We start from the raw sequence: 23107 nt of genomic DNA, 5'->3' as shown, positions 1-23107 counted from the left end.
CTTTTACGGATTTAATTACTAAGAAAGATAAAGTATTAAATACAGTTGATAAACATACAGTTTGGTTATTATAAAATAGGCTTTGGAGTAAGTAAGTAAGTAAGGAAGGTAGAATTACCTTAAATGAAAAAGATAAGGTCTCTTACCAACCATGTAGAATAACTGATCAAAGACCAAGAAGAATGAAAAAAAAGAAATAGAATAAATTATTTCAAACATGCTCTTTTATTTAAAAAGAGTGAAACGATATAAAGAGATTGGTTTCTTACCTATATGTGTGATAACTGCGTTAAAGATCCTAGAATGAAACAGAACAAGCTCATGCTAGCGCATGTGTGTGTGAGACAGCAAGAATGCAGATTTATGGGGTAATAAAACTGATAGTGTGTCTCTGGATGGAGCAAAGTTAGAGAGCAAAATAAGTGAAGTTGAACGAGAATAAAAGTGTTCAATAACGTGTGTCATATATGAAAATACATTTGTTGGCAATGGCTTGGTATCTACTGTAAGTATACGAAATAAGAAAACCCTCACTGTAAAAATGAATTCGAATGAATATGCTAAATCTAATCAATAAAATTGAGGCAACAGATTACAAACAATATTATTAATTAAATTTAACAAATTAGAATTGAGTAATAATTAACCAAATTAATTCCTTAAAAGTTAACCATTTAAAATGAGTAAAATCTACACATTTTTTTAAACAAAAATATCGGAATAACAGACTGACGTCAAAGATGAATTAAGAACACTTTTTTTTATTGCCAACATTGAAGACACCTGATGTTAACAAGCCGAATCACTGAAGGAGAAAACCGTAATTGGTATGTTACCATTATGGAGATTAATGTTTGCTTTAGTTGGGCTCTTGACTCTTAAATCATAGACTTTAAATTTTGTTTGGTTGTTGTACTTCAGTTATAACAGCCAGATGAACAAATAGAAAAGGTGATCTGATGGTCTTGATTGTGTTTTAACATAACCATTGTTTCACAATCATTTGACCTGAGTCATGGAACTCATATAGAGCCCAATTTAGGTTTACTTTATTGATTATAGCAGGACTGTCCTTGTACAGCATAATATTTGTAACCTTTACAATGTAATACTAAGAATTTTTTAAACATATCTCAAATACAATTTTTTTTTTTTAGTTTTTAGACACACAGACATCAAGTATCAGCCTGTGAATCTCAACAATGGTGACAATTATAAAGCATGTTGCAGTGCATTCTGCATGCCACCAATCAAAACTCATTGATGGCTCCCATCATGCATTGCTGCATGAATAAATAATGAGCTTGTGTTCAGAGTTGATCTGTTTGTCACCATTGTTGAGATTTGTACGCTAATTCTTGATGTATGTGTGTGCCAACATAAAGTACCTTTAAAAATGTCTTATTATTGATTTGGTCTCATTGAAAACGCTAAAAATATGAAGCTGTACAAGGACAGGGCTCCTAAAATTATTTACTTTTAAATGTAAAGTAATCTTAACTGAGAAATATGACTCTATATGAGCTCAGTGACTCAGGTCAAATGATTGTGAAATAATGATTATGTTAAAACACAACCAACACCATCAGATCACCTTTTCTATTTGTTCATCTGGCTGTTATAACTGAAGTACAACAACCAAACAAAATCTAAAGTCAATGATTTAAGAGTCAAGAGCCCAACTTAAGCAAACACTAATCTCCATAATGGTAACATACCAATTACGGTTTTCTCCTTCAGTGATTCGGCTTGTTAACATCAGGTGTCTTCAATGTTCAATCTTCAAAAAAAAGTGTTCTTAATTCATCTTTGACGTCAGTCTGTTATTCCGATATTTTTGTTTAAGAAAATGTGTAAATTTTACTCATTTTAAATGGTTAACTTTTAAGGAATTAATTTGGTTAATTATTACTCAATTCTAATTTGTTAAATTTAATTAATAATATTGTTTGTAATCTGTTGCCTCAATTTTATTGATTAGATTTAGCGTATTCATTCGTATTCATTTTTACAGTGCAGAAGGGGAATATGTGTTAGTGGATTTTTAGAAGGGGAATAAAGCCCAATTTATTAAGATAAAAATCTTTTAAAACATAAAACAAGAACTCGGAGTCTTGAGAACTTGAAACTTCAGAAGCAAATACTGAAGAGTGTTTGAGAATGAGGAGCCAGGTGATTAATGACTAATGTCTTACAGAAAGCTCAACTCCTTGAGATAAAGTCTATTGAGCTAACAGAGATGTTCCCGAATAACACAACGACGAGAGAAAGGCTTGTTTAAGTCAATTGTTGTGGTAACATTGATGAACATAGCAGTAGTCATGCTGCTGTTCTGGGTTCTAGTCAAATGTAATAAGAATTTGACTATAATAAATCAAAACACTGAGAAGAAAAGGTGAGACATACCCAAATATATAGATCCTGACTACAAAATGGATGCAACCTTTGTGATAGACAAAGAGATTGATATGGAGGATCTAAAAGAAGAAAAAACAATTGATTTAGAACCTAATAAATCATCAGGTGAAAAACAATTACATGTACAGGAAAAATGTAGATGTATGCCACTATTTTCATTCTATTTTTTAGGAGCTAGAAAACAATATTTTAAAGAAAGAATTGGAAATGGAGAGCCAGAGAAAATTAGGAGTACATGAGGAGAAATTAGAAGAAAGTGGTCATTGTTTCGTGATGAAGCAAGAAAAAGCTTTTTGTTAATTGGAGGAATAGGAAAAAGCACAGATGTAGCCCTGAAGTGGATTGGAAATAATCTTAGAAAGATATTTACTATAGTCACAATATTGTTCCTTCCAATTATTCTTGAGTTGTCTGGTCAGTTTCTTTCGTTATGCAATTATAACATTGAGAAATGACCTGGAAAGCTCTCTTCATTCCATAAACTAATGCTTCTGGCTTGGTCTCTTATTTATAAACACAACTTTTCCCCACATTCATATTTCATATGGAACAATCATAATATTCTCTATAAAAACAAGTGTTTATTTTTTTTAAAACTGGCATGATAACAATATTACATTAGTTTGTGATCTTTTTAATGAAGATGGGTGTCTATGTACATATGGCGAATTCCTGGAAAAATTAATTTTCCTGTCACGCCTAGAGAAGTTGCCATTGTTTTTGATGCTATTCCCTCATTATTGCATTGTTTAGAGGCTTTGACAGGACTCTGTTTACTACACCACCTATTCTTGACCCCACTCAAACAATGCGGGTAAAAGATTTGTCTAGGTCCATATTCTAGCAATAGGTCCATTCGTGCTCTATTGCAGAAAGATATTGTAACAAAATCTTGTGCAATTACAATTTTGTGAACTGTGGACTGGAGAAAAGTTTGGTTATTGCCGCATAAATACCTTATTGTAAATAAAGTCAGAGAAGTCTCATTTAAATTAATTCATAGATTATATCCAGTGAAAAGTTACCTAAAAAGGTTTAAACCTGACATTGACATAAAATGTGATTTCTGTAATGAACATGAGGAAACTGTACACTTATTTTGGGACTGAAAGAGCTTTTGCAGGTATATTACTGATTTTTGTGTACCCTCATTTTTCCTTTTTTTGGAAATATGTTTTATTTGGTTCTACTAATACGAAGAAAAACTTTGAGAAAGCATTTCACTTTATACATCTATTACTTCTCCTAGCAAAATTTCAGATTCATAAAAGCAAATTTTCCAATCATAAGCCATTATTCAAACATTTTCTCAACGAATTTCAACAATAGGCTACCTTCAAACGCTTTCTGTTTTAGAGAAAGCCAAGGCAAGGAAAACATTGTCATGTTGTGCTCTCTTCAAAATCCCCATTTAAAATTGTCGCATTTTCTTATCCTAACATGCTCTACTTGATTGTATCATCTTTTTTGTCTTTTCTTTTCTTGTATTATTATTATTATTATTATTATTATTATTGTACATTTTGTATTTTTGTATGTTTCTTTTTCCTTCTTTTCTCCTCTGGTATTTGTTCCGGTTCTTGTATTACATTCAATTAATAAAAAAAAGAAAAATAAATAAAAAGTCCAATAGATGGCGCTATATATCGTGAAGATATGATCCGCCACTAAACAGAAGAAGAAGAAGAAGAAGAAGAAGAAGAAGAAGAAGAAGAAGAAGAAGAAGAAGAAGAACAAGAAGAAGAATCGATCTGCCTTTAGCAACGTCCCCTGAAAATTATTTAGTTGGCAACAGTGCATGCAAAAATTGGGACAGGCCAAGCTGAGAAGGCTCATTTGTTCTATCCTTCGCGGCCGAAAGAGAAAAGAAAGGAAGAAAGAGTCCTCATTCGAAGGAGCTTCACATCGGGACAGCTTTCCTGGCGCAGCGGTGACGCAACCAGCCTTCGAAGGGTGCATCCAAAAAAACAAAAACAAACAAAGAAAGAAAAGAAAAGCAGATGAAGCCTCTGAATCGGGACACAACTACTGTCACTGAACAGTTGAGTTTGTCACGTGAGATGAGCAACAAGCGTATCATTTTACTCTCCACTGATAGATGAGAGCAGTATTATTGCTGTTTGAGTTTCAGAGAGTCGTGTGAGGAACTACTGAGAGTTTCAGACTGATTTTCTGAACTGAACTGATGAAGAAATGAAGTTTCCACTGATAGTTTGTGTGTTTCTGCTGACGGGTAAGAGCTGAAGATCTCTACTAAAAGTGTTTATTATCTAATGTTATTGTGTATGTTATCAGTGTATGAGTAAAGCAGTGTGTGTGTGTGTGTGTGTGTGTGTAGTGAGCAGTTCACTTTCTGTGAACGTTACAGTGAATGGAACAGAGGGACGACACGTGAGCATTACCTGCCCTTTTCCAGAAGGATTTCTACATGCTTACAGTTACAAATACTTCTACAGAGGACATTACAGAGACCGTGTCATTATACTACAATCTGATGGAATGGAGACTTTTGTGTCCAGTGGCAGATTCTCACTGCAGGATAATCATCAGACCAGATCATTTACAGTGACCATCAGTATCCTGAAGATGGAAGATGCTGGACCGTACGGCTGTAAAGCTGGACATGGATATGAAAACTACCAACAAGTGGAGCTTATTGTGATCAGAGGTGCCTAATATTCAATACTGAATAACAATCTATTTCATCATTTATGTTTTATGAATATATTTGTCACGGCTTAACGGCTCTTTTTCCTTTCTCAGCTCCAGAGACAACAACACGTGTCCAGATCTCAACATCCAGCGTTAGTCCATATACAAACCGCAACACTGAACACACCAGCACAGGTACACACACACACACACACACACACACACACACACACACACACTGTGACTGCACCCGCTGACATCTGCACTCACATGTGTGTTGATGAAAATATTTTTTTTTTTTTGTGTTCATATGGTAGAATTAAATTTAATAGGGTTAAAATTTCAAAATAAAATGTCAAATTACTTGCATACATTCTCTTTTTTGAGGACCAAGTCTAAAATTTCTGGTTTTAATTCATTTTGAGAGAATATTTGGGGGATGATTGCAAAAATGTCTATGTGGTGTAAAACACCATATCAGCTAGTTTGGCATAGTCTTAAATTAGAACTTTCTTAACAGTAAATAAAAGTAAATGGAACACCATTGTTATGAATATTATAATTAATTTGGGGAACCATGTGAGTCATGTCAAATTCCTGAAGTGTCAAGGTGGTGTAACCACCATTCAAAGAGTAATTTTGTTAATATTGTGTAAGAAGACCATGTGACATGAATTTATATCACAGAGACGGTCCCCTGGTGATACTAACTGCTGCATGCAAATGTTATTAATTCTCTTTAAAATGTGAGATAATTTGAAAATTTTAGGGTATGGTCAGGTATTCTTAAGTATATGTCAAATGGTATGACCCCGGGAATACATTGATAATTCCTCATTATTATCAAAGTGATTATTAACTTAAAAATTACATTTTAAATATTACCACCGAGGCCACATGGTTACATAGGTGTCCATGATAATGCCTGTCAAATTTGATTTTAAACGGAAATGTCAAATGGTGTAACCGGTTACACCTATTGACTCCTATTACAAGCCTTTCTGTTAGGGGCCAATTTAGTAAAATATCACTAGTTTATGATGCTGATTAAAAATGTAATAGGCTATACACTAACCTACTATTAATAACTCTTTTCAAGCATTTAATGTAACCAATGTAACCTCATTGGTTCTTGCTGAAACTTAAACGTGCTGCGTAACACGAGAATGAACCTCATTGGTTCTTGCTGAAGCTCAAACGTGCTGCGTAACACGAGAATGAACCTCATTGGTTCTTGCTGAAGCTCAAACGCGCTGCGTAACACGAGAATGAACCTCATTGGTTCTTGCTGAAGCTCAAACGCGCTGCGTAACACGAGAATGAACCTCATTGGTTCTTGCTGAAGCTCAAACGCGCTGCGTAACACGAGAATGAACCTCATTGGTTCTTGCTGAAGCTCAAACGCGCTGCGTAACACGAGAATGAACCTCATTGGTTCTTGGAGAAGCTCAAACGTGCTGCGTAACACGAGAATGAACCTCATTGGTTCTTGCTGAAGCTCAAACGTGCTGCGTAACACGAGAATGAACCTCATTGGTTCTTGGAGAAGCTCAAACGTGCTGCGTAACACGAGAATGAACCTCATTGGTTCTTGCTGAAGCTCAAACGCGCTGCGTAACACGAGAATTAACCTCATTGGTTCTTGCTGAAGCTCAAACGCGCTGCGTAACACGAGAATGAACCTCATTGGTTCTTGCTGAAGCTCAAACGCGCTGCGTAACACGAGAATGAACCTCATTGGTTCTTGCTGAAGCTCAAACGTGCTGCGTAACACGAGAATGAACCTCATTGGTTCTTGGAGAAGCTCAAACGTGCTGCGTAACACGAGAATGAACCTCATTGGTTCTTGCTGAAGCTCAAACGCGCTGCGTAACACGAGAATTAACCTCATTGGTTCTTGCTGAAGCTCAAACGCGCTGCGTAACACGAGAATGAACCTCATTGGTTCTTGCTGAAGCTCAAACGTGCTGCGTAACACGACAATGAACCTCATTGGTTCTTGCTGAAGCTCAAACGCGCTGCGTAACACGAGAATGAACCTCATTGGTTCTTGCTGAAGCTCAAACGCGCTGCGTAACACGAGAATTAACCTCATTGGTTCTTGCTGAAGCTCAAACGCGCTGCGTAACACGAGAATGAACCTCATTGGTTCTTGCTGAAGCTCAAACGTGCTGCGTAACACGAGAATGAACCTCATTGGTTCTTGCTGAAGCTCAAACGTGCTGCGTAAACGAGAATGAACCTCATTGGTTCTTGCAGAAGCTCAAACGTGCTGCGTAACACGAGAATGAACCTCATTGGTTCTTGCTGAAGCTCAAACGTGCTGCGTAAACGAGAATGAACCTCATTGGTTCTTGCAGAAGCTCAAACGTGCTGCGTAACACGAGAATGAACCTCATTGGTTCTTGCAGAAGCTCAAACGTGCTGCGTAACACGAGAATGAACCTCATTGGTTCTTGCTGAAGCTCAAACGTGCTGCATAACACGAGAATGAACCTCATTGGTTCTTGCAGAAGCTCAAACGCGCTGCGTAACACGAGAATGAACCTCATTGGTTCTTGCTGAAGCTCAAACGTGCTGCGTAAACGAGAATGAACCTCATTGGTTCTTGCAGAAGCTCAAACGTGCTGCGTAACACGAGAATGAACCTCATTGGTTCTTGCAGAAGCTCAAACGTGCTGCGTAACACGAGAATGAACCTCATTGGTTCTTGCTGAAGCTCAAACGTGCTGCGTAACACGAGAATGAACCTCATTGGTTCTTGCTGAAGCTCAAACGTGCTGCGTAAACGAGAATGAACCTCATTGGTTCTTGCTGAAGCTCAAACGCGCTGCGTAACACGAGAATGAACCTCATTGGTTCTTGCTGAAGCTCAAACGTGCTGCGTAAACGAGAATGAACCTCATTGGTTCTTGCAGAAGCTCAAACGTGCTGCGTAACACGAGAATGAACCTCATTGGTTCTTGCAGAAGCTCAAACGTGCTGCGTAACACGAGAATGAACCTCATTGGTTCTTGCTGAAGCTCAAACGTGCTGCGTAACACGAGAATGAACCTCATTGGTTCTTGCTGCAGTTCAAACGTGCTGCGTAAACGGGAATGAACCTCATTGGTTCTTGCTGCAGTTCAAACGTGCTGCGTAACACGAGAATGAACCTCATTGGTTCTTGCTGAAGCTCAAACGTGCTGCGTAACACGAGAATGAACCTCATTGGTTCTTGCTGAAGCTCAAACGCGCTGCGTAACACGAGAATGAACCTCATTGGTTCTTGCTGAAGCTCAAACGCGCTGCGTAACACGAGAATGAACCTCATTGGTTCTTGCTGAAGCTCAAACGTGCTGCGTAACACGAGAATGAACCTCATTGGTTCTTGCTGAAGCTCAAACGTGCTGCGTAACACGAGAATGAACCTCATTGGTTCTTGGAGAAGCTCAAACGTGCTGCGTAACACGAGAATGAACCTCATTGGTTCTTGCTGAAGCTCAAACGTGCTGCGTAACACGAGAATGAACCTCATTGGTTCTTGCTGAAGCTCAAAGGCGCTGCGTAACACGAGAATGAACATCATTGGTTCTTGCTGAAGCTCAAAGGCGCTGCGTAACACGAGAATGAACCTCATTGGTTCTTGCTGCAGTTCAAACGTGCTGCGTAAACGGGAATGAACCTCATTGGTTCTTGCTGCAGTTCAAACGTGCTGCGTAAACGAGAATGAACCTCATTGGTTCTTGCAGAAGCTCAAACGTGCTGCGTAACACGATAATGAACCTCATTGGTTCTTGCTGAAGCTCAAACGCGCTGCGTAACACGAGAATGAACCTCATTGGTTCTTGCTGAAGCTCAAACGCGCTGCGTAACACGAGAATGAACCTCATTGGTTCTTGCTGAAGCTCAAACGTGCTGCGTAACACGAGAATGAACCTCATTGGTTCTTGCTGAAGCTCAAACGTGCTGCGTAACACGAGAATGAACCTCATTGGTTCTTGGAGAAGCTCAAACGTGCTGCGTAACACGAGAATGAACCTCATTGGTTCTTGCTGAAGCTCAAACGTGCTGCGTAACACGAGAATGAACCTCATTGGTTCTTGCTGAAGCTCAAAGGCGCTGCGTAACACGAGAATGAACATCATTGGTTCTTGCTGAAGCTCAAACGTGCTGCGTAACACGAGAATGAACCTCATTGGTTCTTGGAGAAGCTCAAACGTGCTGCGTAACACGAGAATGAACCTCATTGGTTCTTGGAGAAGCTCAAACGTGCTGCGTAACACGAGAATGAACCTCATTGGTTCTTGCTGAAGCTCAAACGCGCTGCATAACACGAGAATGAACCTCATTGGTTCTTGCTGAAGCTCAAACGTGCTGCGTAACACGAGAATGAACCTCATTGGTTCTTGCTGAAGCTCAAACGTGCTGCGTAACACGAGAATGAACCTCATTGGTTCTTGCTGAAGCTCAAACGCGCTGCGTAACACGAGAATGAATCTCATTGGTTCTTGCTGAAGCTTAAACGTGCTGCGTAACACGAGAATGAACCTCATTGGTTCTTGCTGAAGCTTAAACGTGCTGCGTAACACGAGAATGAACCTCATTGGTTCTCATTGGTCTCTTTTTTAACAATTTTTACATAAGATTATTTAGAAAAAAGAGGTGTTTTCAGCATATATCCTGCCAAATATTGCAAAAACACATTAAAAATTACATTTAGAGAGAACTAAAATCTATTTTCGTGTTATATATTAAAACGAAGTATTTATTTCTGGATGTACACTTACATGCCATCTAGGTGGATAAAATATTTAATATTTCTCATTCTTTGGCAGTTTGGCAGTCACCATTTGACACATTCAGGTACATTCAGTCTTAACTTTTGTAAAAAATGGCGCAAATGTCATTTTTAATTACATAAAATCAACATAAATACACTATGTACATCTTAATATACCTGATGCATGCTTTTAAAACATGTTTTTACAAGATTTTCAAATTTCTCATCTTGACAAACCTTATTTGTCACTGACCCGTTTACATAACTTTTCAGAACTTAACTTCCATCAAAATATTATTAGTTAGTCTGATTATAGTAAATATAGAGATATCAAGCTTCTAAACACAATTGTAATGTTGCATTTATTATCATGATTTAATTCCTGTAATTACGTGTTGTAAGAACAGCTTGTTCTTACACAAACTTGGAAACTGAATTTCATCAAAGCTTCAACTTCTGTGAAAAATAAACCACAATTGCAACATTTAGAGGTTGTGATGTTCCTCAACACTTGCAATCAAATGTAAAACTGATTGTTTGACGCGTCATTTTACAGACAGTGTTTTTTCTGATCTTCTGCAGGTAAAGAGTTGAAACACTGCAGTTTAACTCTTTCAGCCAAACACACAAACTACACTACCCATAGTGCAACTGCAGCCTTATTGATCACATGATCACTCTTTGAAAGTAAATTGGTTTGTACATTTGTTGAGACACATTTTAGCTCCTGTATGAACATAAAATGATGCGCAAATCAGATTTCGATTAATTTAATTTGACATCAACCGTAAAGAGAAGTGTTTCCTTCTGAAGAGTTGAGGTTTACCATTGCAGTTTCACTTCTGTTACTCTGTATAACAGCTGTATATTTCCAATATTACAATATCTTTAATAGTACAATAATCAAAAGGATTAATATCTGCTGTTTATTTAACAGTATAATCAGAACCTGCAGTGTGTTTCATCATGTAAATATCATGTTTAGTGTTGCGTTCAGATCTGGCTTCTGTTGCTGGCGGTCTGGGTTCGGTTCTGCTGGTTCTGACTCTGTGTTGTGGAACCTTCATCATCCTGAAGAAGAGGAAGAGGAAATCTGGGACAGACAATCCTGAGGTGAGAGTTCAAATCTTTACCTGTAGAAGATCAGATATTAAATTCGTTAAATGATTGTTTATTGATCAGCAGAGTTCAAATCTTTACCTGTAGAAGATCAGATATTAAATTTGTTAAATGATTGTTTATTGATCAGCAGAGTGTTTAATCTATGTAAACTATTAAATTATTGATGTATGTTGTTTTTCAGACTGACTGCATGGCTGAGGAGATTCAAAACACAGACTTCAATGTGGTAACATCTTCATCCAATCAGACGCCTGCATTTTCATCCAATCAGACGCCTGCATTTTCATCCAATCAGACGCCTGCATTTTCATCCAATCAGACGCCTGCATTTTCATCCAATCAGACGCCTGCATCACACCTCAACAACTGCACATATGAATCTACTGTTTATGCCACAGTAACCAATCAGCAGCCTGATTCAAACTCCAGTCACACCCACTCAACCAATCAGGTGACAGATACAGTCGGTGATTATAACTACCTCACTGCAACACATCCACTAAACATCACAACAGACGAGGATCCACTTAAAGCTCCACGATTCTGGATAAATTGAGTCACAATTCTTTTGTGTAATACGGACATCGTGATTCTCCCACAATTCTGGAGAAAAACACCAGACAAAAAAACAGAATAACGTGCAAAGAAGAGGTTCTGACAAAATGGTGATTGCTTTAGTCTATTTAAAAGATATATTAATTTGAACAAAAAAATCATGGTTTCATTATTGGATGAATCGGCGTTTGTGAATACATCTTTTAAATTAATGATTCAATGACAAACACTTTTTTTAAACACTCAGTCGCCTCCGCCTGGCGTAACGATAAGCAATACAATACATTCAAGTGTCAAAATACTCTTTTCAAAGATGATTTACTCTTATTTTCATCAACACCGTGTTTATACCCAAACTATAAACCTTTACCCCGTTATTTAAATGTTTGTGACGCATAAATACGGATAATGGTTGAAAGACGGTTAGTTTGTGAAGCTGCTTCATACATGACAGCGCAAACGCAGATTTGAATATTGCAGATGATTGTACTTTCAAAGGTTAACCAGTCTCTGTTTTAAACAGTTTCACATCACATGCATCAGCGCCCGTGAGCAGCTCGTGTTTTATCACTGCCGATATCAAGCTGTGTCAGTTAAAACATTAACACCTTCAAACAGGAATAAAAGACATACTTGTATAATATTGCATATATAGACATAATTATGGTCAGTTATGAATAAGATCTTTAACGATTAATCTGCTGCTCTAGGTCATATATATTCAGTGATCAGCCATAAATGAAAAATACTGTAAAAATATAGTAATATCTACATTTTTTATTTACAAACTTTTTATTTTTACTGTTATCACTATTATTTAAATTGTATAATATTACTAATATAACCAGAAAAGTAACCAACAACTAATTTTTTTTAATTTTAAATAAAATGTAAAAATTACACAAAATTCAATATTCTCTGTAATTAGTACACCTTGTTTTCCAGTTCAATAAAGCTAATTTAAATGTGAAATATTGCAGCAAGCAGCGATTATGAGGCAATACACAAAAGAGGCAAAATTAGTGGCTTAATTAGCCTATTTAGACTATTTTCTAGTAATATGATGTATTTTATGAACGCAGTAGGTTATTATTATGAAACTTGGTTTGTGTGATCATGTCCTGAAGGAGATATTTTATACAATATCCTGGAAAAACTTCTGCCTTTTGCGCTTAACAAGCCCTAATCAATAAATTTACTTAGTTGACATTATTAAATGAGTAGTTTATGCAGCTCTTCTGCATTAAATGAGTTGAGTTGACATAATTAGTTGATCAATTATTAAAATAAAGATTAATGTCTGGATACGGTACTTTATTCGGATGGTTTATGTATGCTGTTAGTTATGTAGCTAACGCTAGCCTACAGTTCTAGTACGCAGAGATCAGTAACATCTGTAATTTATCTTTTTACAATAACATCAAGCTCTGCGATCTTGAAATGCGGATATCGCGCGTGCCATATCACCGACAGGAGAACTGTTATCCAAATAACAAAGAAGTAAACAACACTCACGTTGCAGTGTGTGCATTCACACACATACTTGATGCTATCTACCTTTACATTAGCGACAGTAACTCGGCTGTTGGCTGCATAGCTAATGAATGTTACAGCCACATTCTATGTGTAACAAGCTAGGTAACCATAAACAGTAAAGCAACACAATTATATATCATTAGTTGACTTACTTGTCCGAGGTTTGTGGCTGAGTCAAAGAGAATTGGTACTGATCCAGACTTTATTTTAAGATGTTCAGCAAGCCCGGCTCTGTATTGACCCAAGTTGAGGAAACAGTCGTTGGTAAAATGTCTGGCGCAGACATACAAAACTTTTGGAAGTCGTGTCGGCGCATTTCCAGAGAAAATTAAATGAATCCACTGGTTCTTCTGTGGGTTGGATTACAGAACTGAAAAAATACTCCTGTGTTCATTTGTACAATCTATTATTGAGCAACGGCCGTGCTTCGCTCGTTTGCACGCCATGATATTTCTCTAGGAAAAACTAAAATCGCGCGCGTTCGTACTTCCTAGCTCGTTTTCTCATGGGCGGGCCAAATTCTCTGGCAGGTAAAAGCAGAGAAAGGGGAGGTAACCTTTCCTCCGTATGACGTCATACGGAGGAGATTCAAGATCAGCCCGTCTGAGCTTTCATTTTCTCACAGGCAGAGAAAGAGAGCCAATGATTGAAATTTCTAGACACGAGGGGACCAAATACAGGCTAGGGGAACTCATATTAATGTTAAAAAACCTCAGAAAGTGAAAATTTCATGTCAGGGGACCTTTAAGACATGTAAGACTAGTCTTGCATATTAGTTTACCCCAAAACGGGCCAGTAGTATTTGCACATTATCACTTATCACAGTTTTTGCAATTAATACTGGCCCACAGACTATAGGAAGAGACAACTAATTATGAATTTTGAGTGACTATTCCTTAGTCCAAACATGAAAATTGGACAACTATTCAAAGGATCAATGCATCACTGTTATTACTGGGTGTATTACACAGGGTTTTATAAATACCGAGGTCCCAAAAATGATCTTGCTGGGGCGTTGGGGGGCATTGCCCGCCGAGAAAATTTAGATTTTCCTGATCTGTGCATGTGACATAAACGTGTTTTTGTAAAAAAAAAAAATGGACAACAGTAGCTTTAAAAGCATGTTAGTGGGCAGTAGCATGAAGTATTTTTATCAGATAACAGATTAAACATGAGAATCTGTTTAAATGTCGCAGTGAATGATCCACACTACAAAATGGGAATGCAGAATGTTTATGCTTATTGTTGACAATACACAATCACATATTCGAAACGGGAATGGCCTTCGATAAGAAATCATTCAAGGATTATTTTGCATAGATGTTACATTTCAAACAAACGCCAATGCAATTTCATATGCTATTAGTGTTGTCACGGTACCAACATTTCAGTATTCGGTACCAATACCAGTAAAAATCCACAGATCTCGGTACCAATTTCGGTACCAAAGCTTCATTTAGATTAAATGTACATGTATTAAAGTGTATATCACGGTTACAAAGGTGGAAACTGTACATCTGCATTAAAAACACTTTACAATAAGATTAGATAAAATAGTTTAACAATAGTCAAACATTCACAAACATTAATTAATGTTGCAAAAATATATGGTTCACTCAATGTGTTGATGTTAGATAACGCATTAAGTAATGTTAATGAATGGTATCTTATCGTAGTGTTACCAAACTATACAGGAGATAAAACGTGTTTTATCTGAGTTGACTATACTTATATTTAATCCAAAACTTCATTCATATTTAATTTTAAAAGGGCTTTTTAAACCTGCTAAGATTTATCCAGGCAAGAATAAGCCTAGAACTGCTTTTCTGACGGACTGATATTAATGACATAAACAGGGATGCACCGATACTGATACCAGTACTCTGGTGTCGGTCCGATACTGTGCTCATGTACTCATGAAACTACTCCGATAGAACCGCACCCGATACCACTTTAGAGGCCATTCACATATCGCGTTTTTTGCGCGATCAATCGCTTGCTCTCCCGCGGCGTCTGTCGTTGCTATGCAACCATGAACAGAGGTGCGCCTGGAAAAACGAGCGCGCTGCGTCGCTTTTATTATGAGCGCGTTTGCCATGCGCCTACATTTAAAATTGTGAATTTGCATGTGAACGGCCCCTTATGGCAACGTGACATTAGCCTACAGTTAATTTTTTTTAGTACCGAATTGGTACCGAAGTACCGAGTGTTTTCACAACACTATATGCTACTTAATTTAAGTAGAAAATCTCAAATGAAGATCGCGGAACACTAGCTTACTTGGTTGTGGTTGCCAGATACTATTGAAAAGACCAGGTAGAAAACGTGCTCTTGTAACAGAAAAGCTCTGACCGGGGTTTAGGGCGCTTTCACGCTAGCACTTTTGGTGCGCACCCGGGTTCGAATGACGTCAGAGTTCGCTTCGTTTTGGATGATGTGAACGCTGTCTTCCGAACTCGCGTGCGCACCCGCGAACCGTACTCGAGTCCGCTGTACGGTGGTCTGGGGTACGGTTCGTGTGAACTCCAGTACGGTTCGCTGCTGATACGAACACAATCGAACCAAACCGCGGAAGTGAACCGCTATTGATGATGTATAATGTGGTCGAAAGGACAGTTGTCTGTGTGTGTGTGCGTAAACGCTTAGCTTGACGAAAAGCGGGATTGAAAACAGAGAGATGATTTATGCTTGCCTCCGCAAACAAAGGTTCAAACAAAGAAGAACAAATGTGAAGCGAGCAATTCTGTCCATTTTGATGCCTTTTCATTCATCGGTGTTACCAAGCAACACGATTACGCTGCAGCTTGATGACGCAAGCGTACCGCGGTCCAAATAAAAATAATATAACGTGAACACAGTCCATCGGGGGAGTCGGGGAGCAATCCAACTCTGGTTCGGGACAGGCAATCGAACCAAGTGTGAAAGCGCCCTAAAATTATTGAAATCTGGCAACCGTAAGCACGAACGCTCGTAAAAAACAGTCTGTAATGTGTTGTTTTCTCCTTTATTCGACAGAAATTTTGGAGAAGCGGTTTTGGTCAAGTTTTTTTTATTTTTTTTAAACACATTTCAGTCTCTTTTTTTTGCCAACGATACTGCATGTGTTGATATGGTCACAGTTATCGTTTAATGACGTGGGTGTCGTCTCATCGTTTTGTCTTAGTCGGGGAAAAAGGTCAATAACGTACATTTTTCGTCATAGTTCTCGTTAATGAATTTAACACGGGTAACAATGAAATATTTTATTATTAATTTTTTTGACAAAATTTGGGACCCCCTTAAAATTTTGCTTTTGAGGCTTTCAGGGGGTCTCATGGGTTAATGGGGGGTTCGAGCCCCCCCGTATATCATAACCTGATTTCTATATGTAGGAGCATTGCTTGTTCCTGTCACGGTTTTTAAGGTGACAATCCGTTATAAATATGAACTTTGTATCTTGAAGATTGTATTTTACTGTATTTTCTATTATAAAGATTGTATTTTATTGCATTTTCTATTATAAAGATTGAAGTTTTGTTAAAAAAATCTTTGATGTTGTAAAAAAAATAAACAACTTAAGTTCTGTTGAATGTGTTTTGAAAACTTTTTGTATGTTGTATAATTATATATCTGAAAATATATATTTTAGAAGGGCACGCAGGGCTAGTTGTAAAACACTTGTTTTAAAAACTTCCACACATGCTGGCATGACGAAACTTTGTGTATTTACTAGTTGCCATATCAACACTATATAGAGAAAGACATTTTGCCAAAATTCAAAAATCTTTGGAAGATATCACTGAACATTTATTTAACCATAGCAAAAGTAAATTTCTTACTTATGTTAATTTTCCATCTCTATTTTTGGTGTTTATTTTAAATTAGACAATGCTGATATTATTTATGTTATTTAACAGTTGATATGGTTCTTTAATGCTTCGCTAACCAGCAGAAGACACTAGCGGGGTTTAAATCCTACTTGCTCAGACGGGGCATGTTGTCACACTGCGTTACAATGAGCCCCTATTAGAACTGTGCTTTTCTGTTCTATACTTTTATGATTTCTATAAAAAAAAATGAGAAAAGGGTGAATAAAGACTCATAATCAATGTTTAGAAATGATTAATTATTATTATTTTTTGAACTGTTGTATAGCTGTGTTTTCCAGTGTGTTCGCTGTCAAACTCAAAATTTATTTTATTTTTAATTGTTAAAAAATGCCATTATTTTATATGAAAAAGCTAATATTTTTGTTTTATTACGAAAATATTTTAGGTTGTCTTGTGTATATATATTTTTTTATTAGATCAGATAACATTTGAATCTGTCAGATGGTCATGTTATAATGTACTTCACCAATGGGGCATGTTGTCACATTTCACTTCCATTATTTCGGGGTATATCAAGAAAAAAAAAACTATACACTGTATCAATAAAACAAAACCACATAATTGAACTTGACGTGGGAAAAATAAATACTCTGAACCTTAAGTAGGTTTACACAAACTGAGAAAGTCAGAAAGCGTTAGGTTGCGCTCGCTCTCCTCTTGGTTTGCCTCTGATCGTGGGATCCTGGTGCAAAACACTCATATTTACACACTGTAAATGTCACAGATACTCCTTCCCTCTTATAATGAAGTGGATCATCCCTTCCTCACAGAGTAAAACACTGATTATATATTTAATAAAGTTTGATGAATCATTACTGATGTCTTGTAGAGCTGGATGTGGTCAGAGAGACAGAAAAGGGGAAGGAAATGTATATTTCAGTTGCTGATGCCACATTATTCTCTCAGTACGGAAGAGAACGACAGTAACGTTTGTCGCACAGAATTTGTTCTTTTATTGAAGCGAAACGCTTGTCATATTTCATCATGTTGGACGTCCTGCTGCTGTTTTCCAGCATCTGTACAGGTGAGTTTGAGACTCTCAGCTCTTTTACACAGAGTTTGACATCTTCTCTTGTTCTTCCTCTTTATCACATGATCATCAGACTCATATGGATGATATTTGTAAGTTATTATTCTGGCCTGCTTATGTCTCTTTCTCACACATAACAGCTCTATATAATGATATGTGTGTTTTCAGCTGTTGTTGTCGGAGCTTCACAGACAATTACTGGATGCAGAGGACAGAGAGTTGAGATCAGATGCTCATATAAATCTGGATATGAATCATATTCAAAGTATTTTTGTAAAGGGGAGTGTAGTTACATTGGACGTAGAAACATCATGGTTAAATCAGGATCTCCATATAAACACAAGAGATTCTCTCTGACTGACGACACGACGGCCAGAGTTTTCACCGTCACCATCACTGATCTGAGAACAGAGGATGCAGGACAATACTGGTGTGTTGTGGAGGGGATTATTTTTGATGACTATTCAGAGATTATGTTGCTGGTTAAAAAGGGTAAGTGATTACATTTGTTAATAGCAGAAATGAACTGCATGGAAACAAGCTGAGAGTGAGAGATCAAGTCATTAATCTTGTACAAACCCAAACCCAGAAAAGATGGATCAGTTTGTAAAATGCAATAAAATCAGGGATCTGTGAATTGTTAATTCTGTTTCAACTTTATTTAACTGGCAAAAGTACAAAGGAAAGATTTCCAATGTTTTCACTGAACAACTTTAAAGAAAATCTCAAAAAAAAACAAGATTGTCATCATTTACTCAATTCAATTCAAATTTATTTGTATAGCGCTTTTCACAATACACATTGTCTCAAAGCAGCTTTACAGAAAGTGCATTTCGGAAATGTACATAGAAAAATACAGTTAGTTAATCAAGTATTAATTTATGGCATAACATATCGCTGGCGTTGAGTCGTCTCTTCACAGGCGTCGAGTCGTCTCTTCACAGGCGTCGAGTCGTCTCTTCACAGGCGTCGAGTCATCTCTTCACAGGCGTCGAGTCATCTCTTCACAGGCGTTGAGTCGTCTCTTCACAGGCGTCGAGTCATCTCTTCACAGGCGTCGAGTCATCTCTTCACAGGCGTTGAGTCGTCTCTTCACAGGCGTTGAGTCGTCTCTTCACAGGTGTTGAGTCGTCTCTTCAAAGGTGTTGGGGCATCTGAAGTCTCCGTGAGAGGCTGGATACAAACTGGAGCTGACGAACGCTATTTACCTCGGGACTAGCGTCCCGAGATAACAGCAGAAAGGCAGATGGGAAATAATTAGCATAGCTGATGTTCATAATGTTAATGCATTCGAACTGATTCAGCAGTATCAAAGGTTAAGCATTAAGTGAATGCTTGGTTAAAGAGATGCGTCTTTAATCTAGTTTTAAACTGGGACAGCGAGTCTGAGTCTCGAACAATATCAGGAAGGCTATTCCAGAGTTTCGGAGCTAAATGCGAGAACGCCCTCCCTCCTTTAGTGGACTTAGATATCCTAGGAATGACCAGAAGCCTCGAATTTAGTGATCTTAAAGAGCGCGATGGATTGTATGGCGATAGAAGGTCTGTTAAATACACAGGAGCTAAACCATTTAGGGCTTTATAGGTCAGTAGGAATACTTTGTAATTGATACGTAACTTAATAGGTAACCAGTGTAGAAATGATAAAATAGGTGTTATATGATCATATTTTCTTGATCTTGATTTACTCGCCCTCGAGTTGTTTCAAACTTGAATGAATCACTTTCTTCTGTTGAAAACAAGATATTTAAAGAATATCAGTAACAAAAACAGTCGAAGGATTACACTGACACTGAAAAAATACAAACTATGAAAGTCAGTCGAGCACATCCACTGTTTAGCTTGAGCAGAATGAGGCCTGGCATTGTCTTGTTCCCAGGAAAGATGTGATCTTGATGGCATTAAATGTCTCTGTACAATCCCAGTATACTGTACGTCTCCACATCATTGGTTCCTTCACACACATGTAAGTCACTCCTGCCGTTTGCACTGATGCTCCAGGACAGAGGTTTGCTTTTACACCTTTAACTGATGAAAGTCTGGATGGGACTGAGAACTCAAATTCAGTTTCTTTCCCCAAAAACAAGCTGAAACATGGACTCATCTGACCACAGCACACACTTACACTGTTGTAGATGATCTGAGAAGAGCTCGAGCTCAAACTCACCGATATCTCTACACTGAACTGATGTATAGCTTTCTCCTTGCGTTACAGAGATTCTTGATTTTATTGCAGTTTACAAAATGTCAGCACTTTACTGTCACAAACTATTTGGGGTTGTAAACGTACTCATATTGTCGTACTGAGTTGATTGTCTGCTTATACTTCAGTGTGTTGAGTGTAAAATACAGTACTACGCCTATAGTGGCTGTGTGTTACAGTGATTTTACTCTATTTCTTTGGCACAACAAGAAACAGAGTGATTAAAACAGATTAAATGAAAGATTGTATGCATTATGTATAAAATCAGTGTCAGTGTTTTAAGTTGATCTTTCCTGTGACTCTTCAGATAATAAGACCACTGAGGTTTCAACCATCAGCACTTTTTCAAAAACACTGTCATCTTTCAGTACAACAGAACTGAATCCACAATCAGGTCAGTTCATCTGTCTGAATATATTCTTGAATATTGTGCATCCAAATGTACTTGAATTCATATATGTTAGATGATTCCTTTGAGATTAAATGTGTTAAAGTTGTTGAAGACTGAAGGTTCAGTCCTCAGATGTTTGCGCTCGGTTATTAAAAATGTACTATTTGCTTTGGATAAGAGTGTCTTTAGAATGAACATTAAAATGTTTTCAGTTGAGAGTAATCAGAGTTATGAATAAAATAATATACAACTTTTGTTCATATTCACATGATGTGAATGGTTTGTGTGTGAATGTAGAGCTTTAGAGTTTATGTGTTCATGTTCGTCACATTCACAGTCACTGGTGTTTCTCTCTGTCAGTGACTCATCAAACAGAAACTGAAACAACAAGAACAACAACAGGAAATACTACAGTTCAACTCTATCAGCCTAACATTCGTAAGCACACAAACTACACTACCCACAATGCAACTCTCTGATCACATAGAATAAGCTCATTTTGGAGAAAGGAAATTGGTTTGAACATTTGTCAAGGCACGTACTCGTGTGGTTAACATGCTTTGACATCGACCACTGACAGAAGCGTTTCCTTCTGAAGAGTTGAGGTTTACCATTGCAGTTTCATTTCAGTTACACAATATAATATACACTATTACACTATTCCTATAGTACTATAATACAAATGATTTATATCAATGATAAGAATGTTATGAATCACTTAGTGTAATCAGAATCAGCACTGTGTTGTTTATGCAATATAATGTTGCGTTCAGATCTGGCTTCTGTTGCTGGCGGTCTGGGTTCGGTTCTGCTGGTTCTGACTCTGTGTTGTGGAACCTTCATCATCCTGAAGAAGAAGAGGAAGAAGAGGAAATCTGGGACAGGTAACAGTTTGTTTGTGATTATAAAGTTCTGTTTTTAGTGTTTGAATTGATTTGACTTTGTCTTTTTCTCTTTATTCATGCTCCATTCAGCTTTATTTCAGCAAAAAGTGCAGCACAATCCTGAGGTGTGTGTTCAAATCTTTACCTGTAGAAGATCAGAAATACATGTTAAAAGTTTTGATCAAAATACAGAATTATCTATATAAACTAGTAAATTATTGATGTATGTGTTGTTTTTCAGACTGACCGCATGTATGAGGAGATTCAAAATACAGACATCGCCGCGGTAACATCATCCAATCAGATGCCTGAATCTTCATCCAATCAGACGCCTGCATCACACCTCAACAACTGTACAGAAATCTCTACTGTTTACACCACAGTAACCAATCAGCAGCCTGATTCAAACCACAGTCACACCCACTCAACCAATCAGATGACAGATACAGCCGGTGATTGCTATGCCAGTATAAAGTCTCCTGAAGCAACACAGGACAGCGGGACAGAACTGATCTACGTAACAGCAACACATCCACAAAACATCACAACGCATCCGCATAACGTCACAACAAACGATGGTCCGATATATTCAGTGATCAACCATAAATGAAAAAGAATAATCTAAATCTACATTGCTTTAAAGAATCAATATTTTAGACACTTTTCTGTACAAAACACTGTTTATAAAGTGTATAATGTATGAATAAAGTTCACAGTCAGTTATCTTATTAGCAAGATAAGCTGCTAACAAAATAAAATAAAATAAAAAAGTGTGATTTTTTTTGTTACAGCACACCTCGTCTACAGTTAAAGCTAATAAAAAGGTAAATTCCCTTCTTTTTCCCCTGTTTATCCTCTGTTCATCTCCAGTAGCTGCTGTGTGTAGCGATTCTGGTGTGTCGTGACTCGCCAGATCTGAGTAACAAAACTAACCCATTGGCCCTAATCCAAACATCTTAAGTGATTTATGGTCTTAAATATTAATATTGAGTTTTTGGTCGCACATCATCTAAGGTGAGTGTGAGAGTGTCAGATGATTCCTTCCTATACTGACATTGAAATATACTTTATTGTCCCTGTTAGGGAAATTTGTAATGGACTTTATAGCCAGGATTTTGCCAAAACCTGATAGCCTACATTAAAAAATTACACAAAATATACACATCATAAACTTCACTAATTCCTGTTCAGCAGTCAAATCGATACTGGTCCAAAAGAGTTTGTTAACCTGTTTTGTTTAAGCGAGAGTTTTTTCCCCTCTTCCAGATGGTAAGAGTTCAAAAACGTTCATTTTCACCTTGACAATAAAGAACAATCATGGAAGATTGTTGAAAGAATTAGAATGATATAAATTATAGGAAGTTCATCATCTGATCAATCTGAAGGATTTAGTGAGATCATGGCGAGTTGGTAGAGCCTCTGATTTTCAACATAAGAATGACACAGTTTGTAATAAAAATGAATTTATCAACAAAAAGGTATAAAATGAATGCCAAGTAGATGAGCAACGGATTGGACGAAGCAATGCATGGGTAATTAGAAGTCTATGGAGGAGTCACTTGTGGTCTTTCTGGATGCTGGAATGAAATATTAAATGAGCATATACTATAAATACAGATAACGTGTCTAATGTATCTATCTGTAAACACTGGCCCTAGATTCAGTTTCTAAAAAGCAATCTCATA

General features: G+C 37.3%; 2 protein-coding genes across 6 annotated transcripts in view; one reads left to right on the top strand and one right to left on the bottom strand.

Annotated features, from left to right (window-relative positions):
- LOC143710510 (B-cell receptor CD22-like) overlaps positions 1 to 23107 on the bottom strand; it is a 773497-nt gene that overhangs the window by 81729 nt on the left and 668661 nt on the right. The window lies entirely within an intron of this gene.
- Positions 4053 to 22194, top strand: LOC143710442 (CMRF35-like molecule 5). Of its 5 annotated transcripts, none has more exons than XM_077201399.1 (7): positions 4094 to 4651; positions 4757 to 5086; positions 5182 to 5265; positions 20899 to 20976; positions 21312 to 21422; positions 21513 to 21547; positions 21664 to 22194. In XM_077201399.1, exons 1-7 carry the CDS (start codon positions 4612 to 4614, stop codon positions 22030 to 22032), a joined length of 1047 nt encoding a protein of 348 aa, XP_077057514.1. In that variant the 5' UTR covers positions 4094 to 4611; the 3' UTR covers positions 22033 to 22194. The 5 variants fall into 5 exon arrangements, 3 of the variants coding, with proteins under 3 accessions (XP_077057516.1, XP_077057514.1, XP_077057515.1); XM_077201400.1 differs by lacking the exons at positions 4094 to 4651; positions 4757 to 5086; positions 5182 to 5265 and adding exons at positions 17736 to 17938; positions 18113 to 18436; positions 20455 to 20541; XR_013194552.1 differs by lacking the exons at positions 20899 to 20976; positions 21312 to 21422; positions 21513 to 21547; positions 21664 to 22194 and adding exons at positions 10818 to 10945; positions 11136 to 15389; positions 15971 to 16614 and having other exon boundaries at positions 4053 to 4651.

The sequence above is a fragment of the Siphateles boraxobius genome, unplaced genomic scaffold (assembly GCF_051911475.1).
Source record: "Siphateles boraxobius isolate OS27281-9 unplaced genomic scaffold, OSU_SipBor_1 47, whole genome shotgun sequence".
Lineage (NCBI taxonomy): Eukaryota > Metazoa > Chordata > Actinopteri > Cypriniformes > Leuciscidae > Siphateles > Siphateles boraxobius.
Note: the sequence above shows the minus strand (reverse complement) of the source record. Positions and strands in the feature narration are given on the sequence as shown.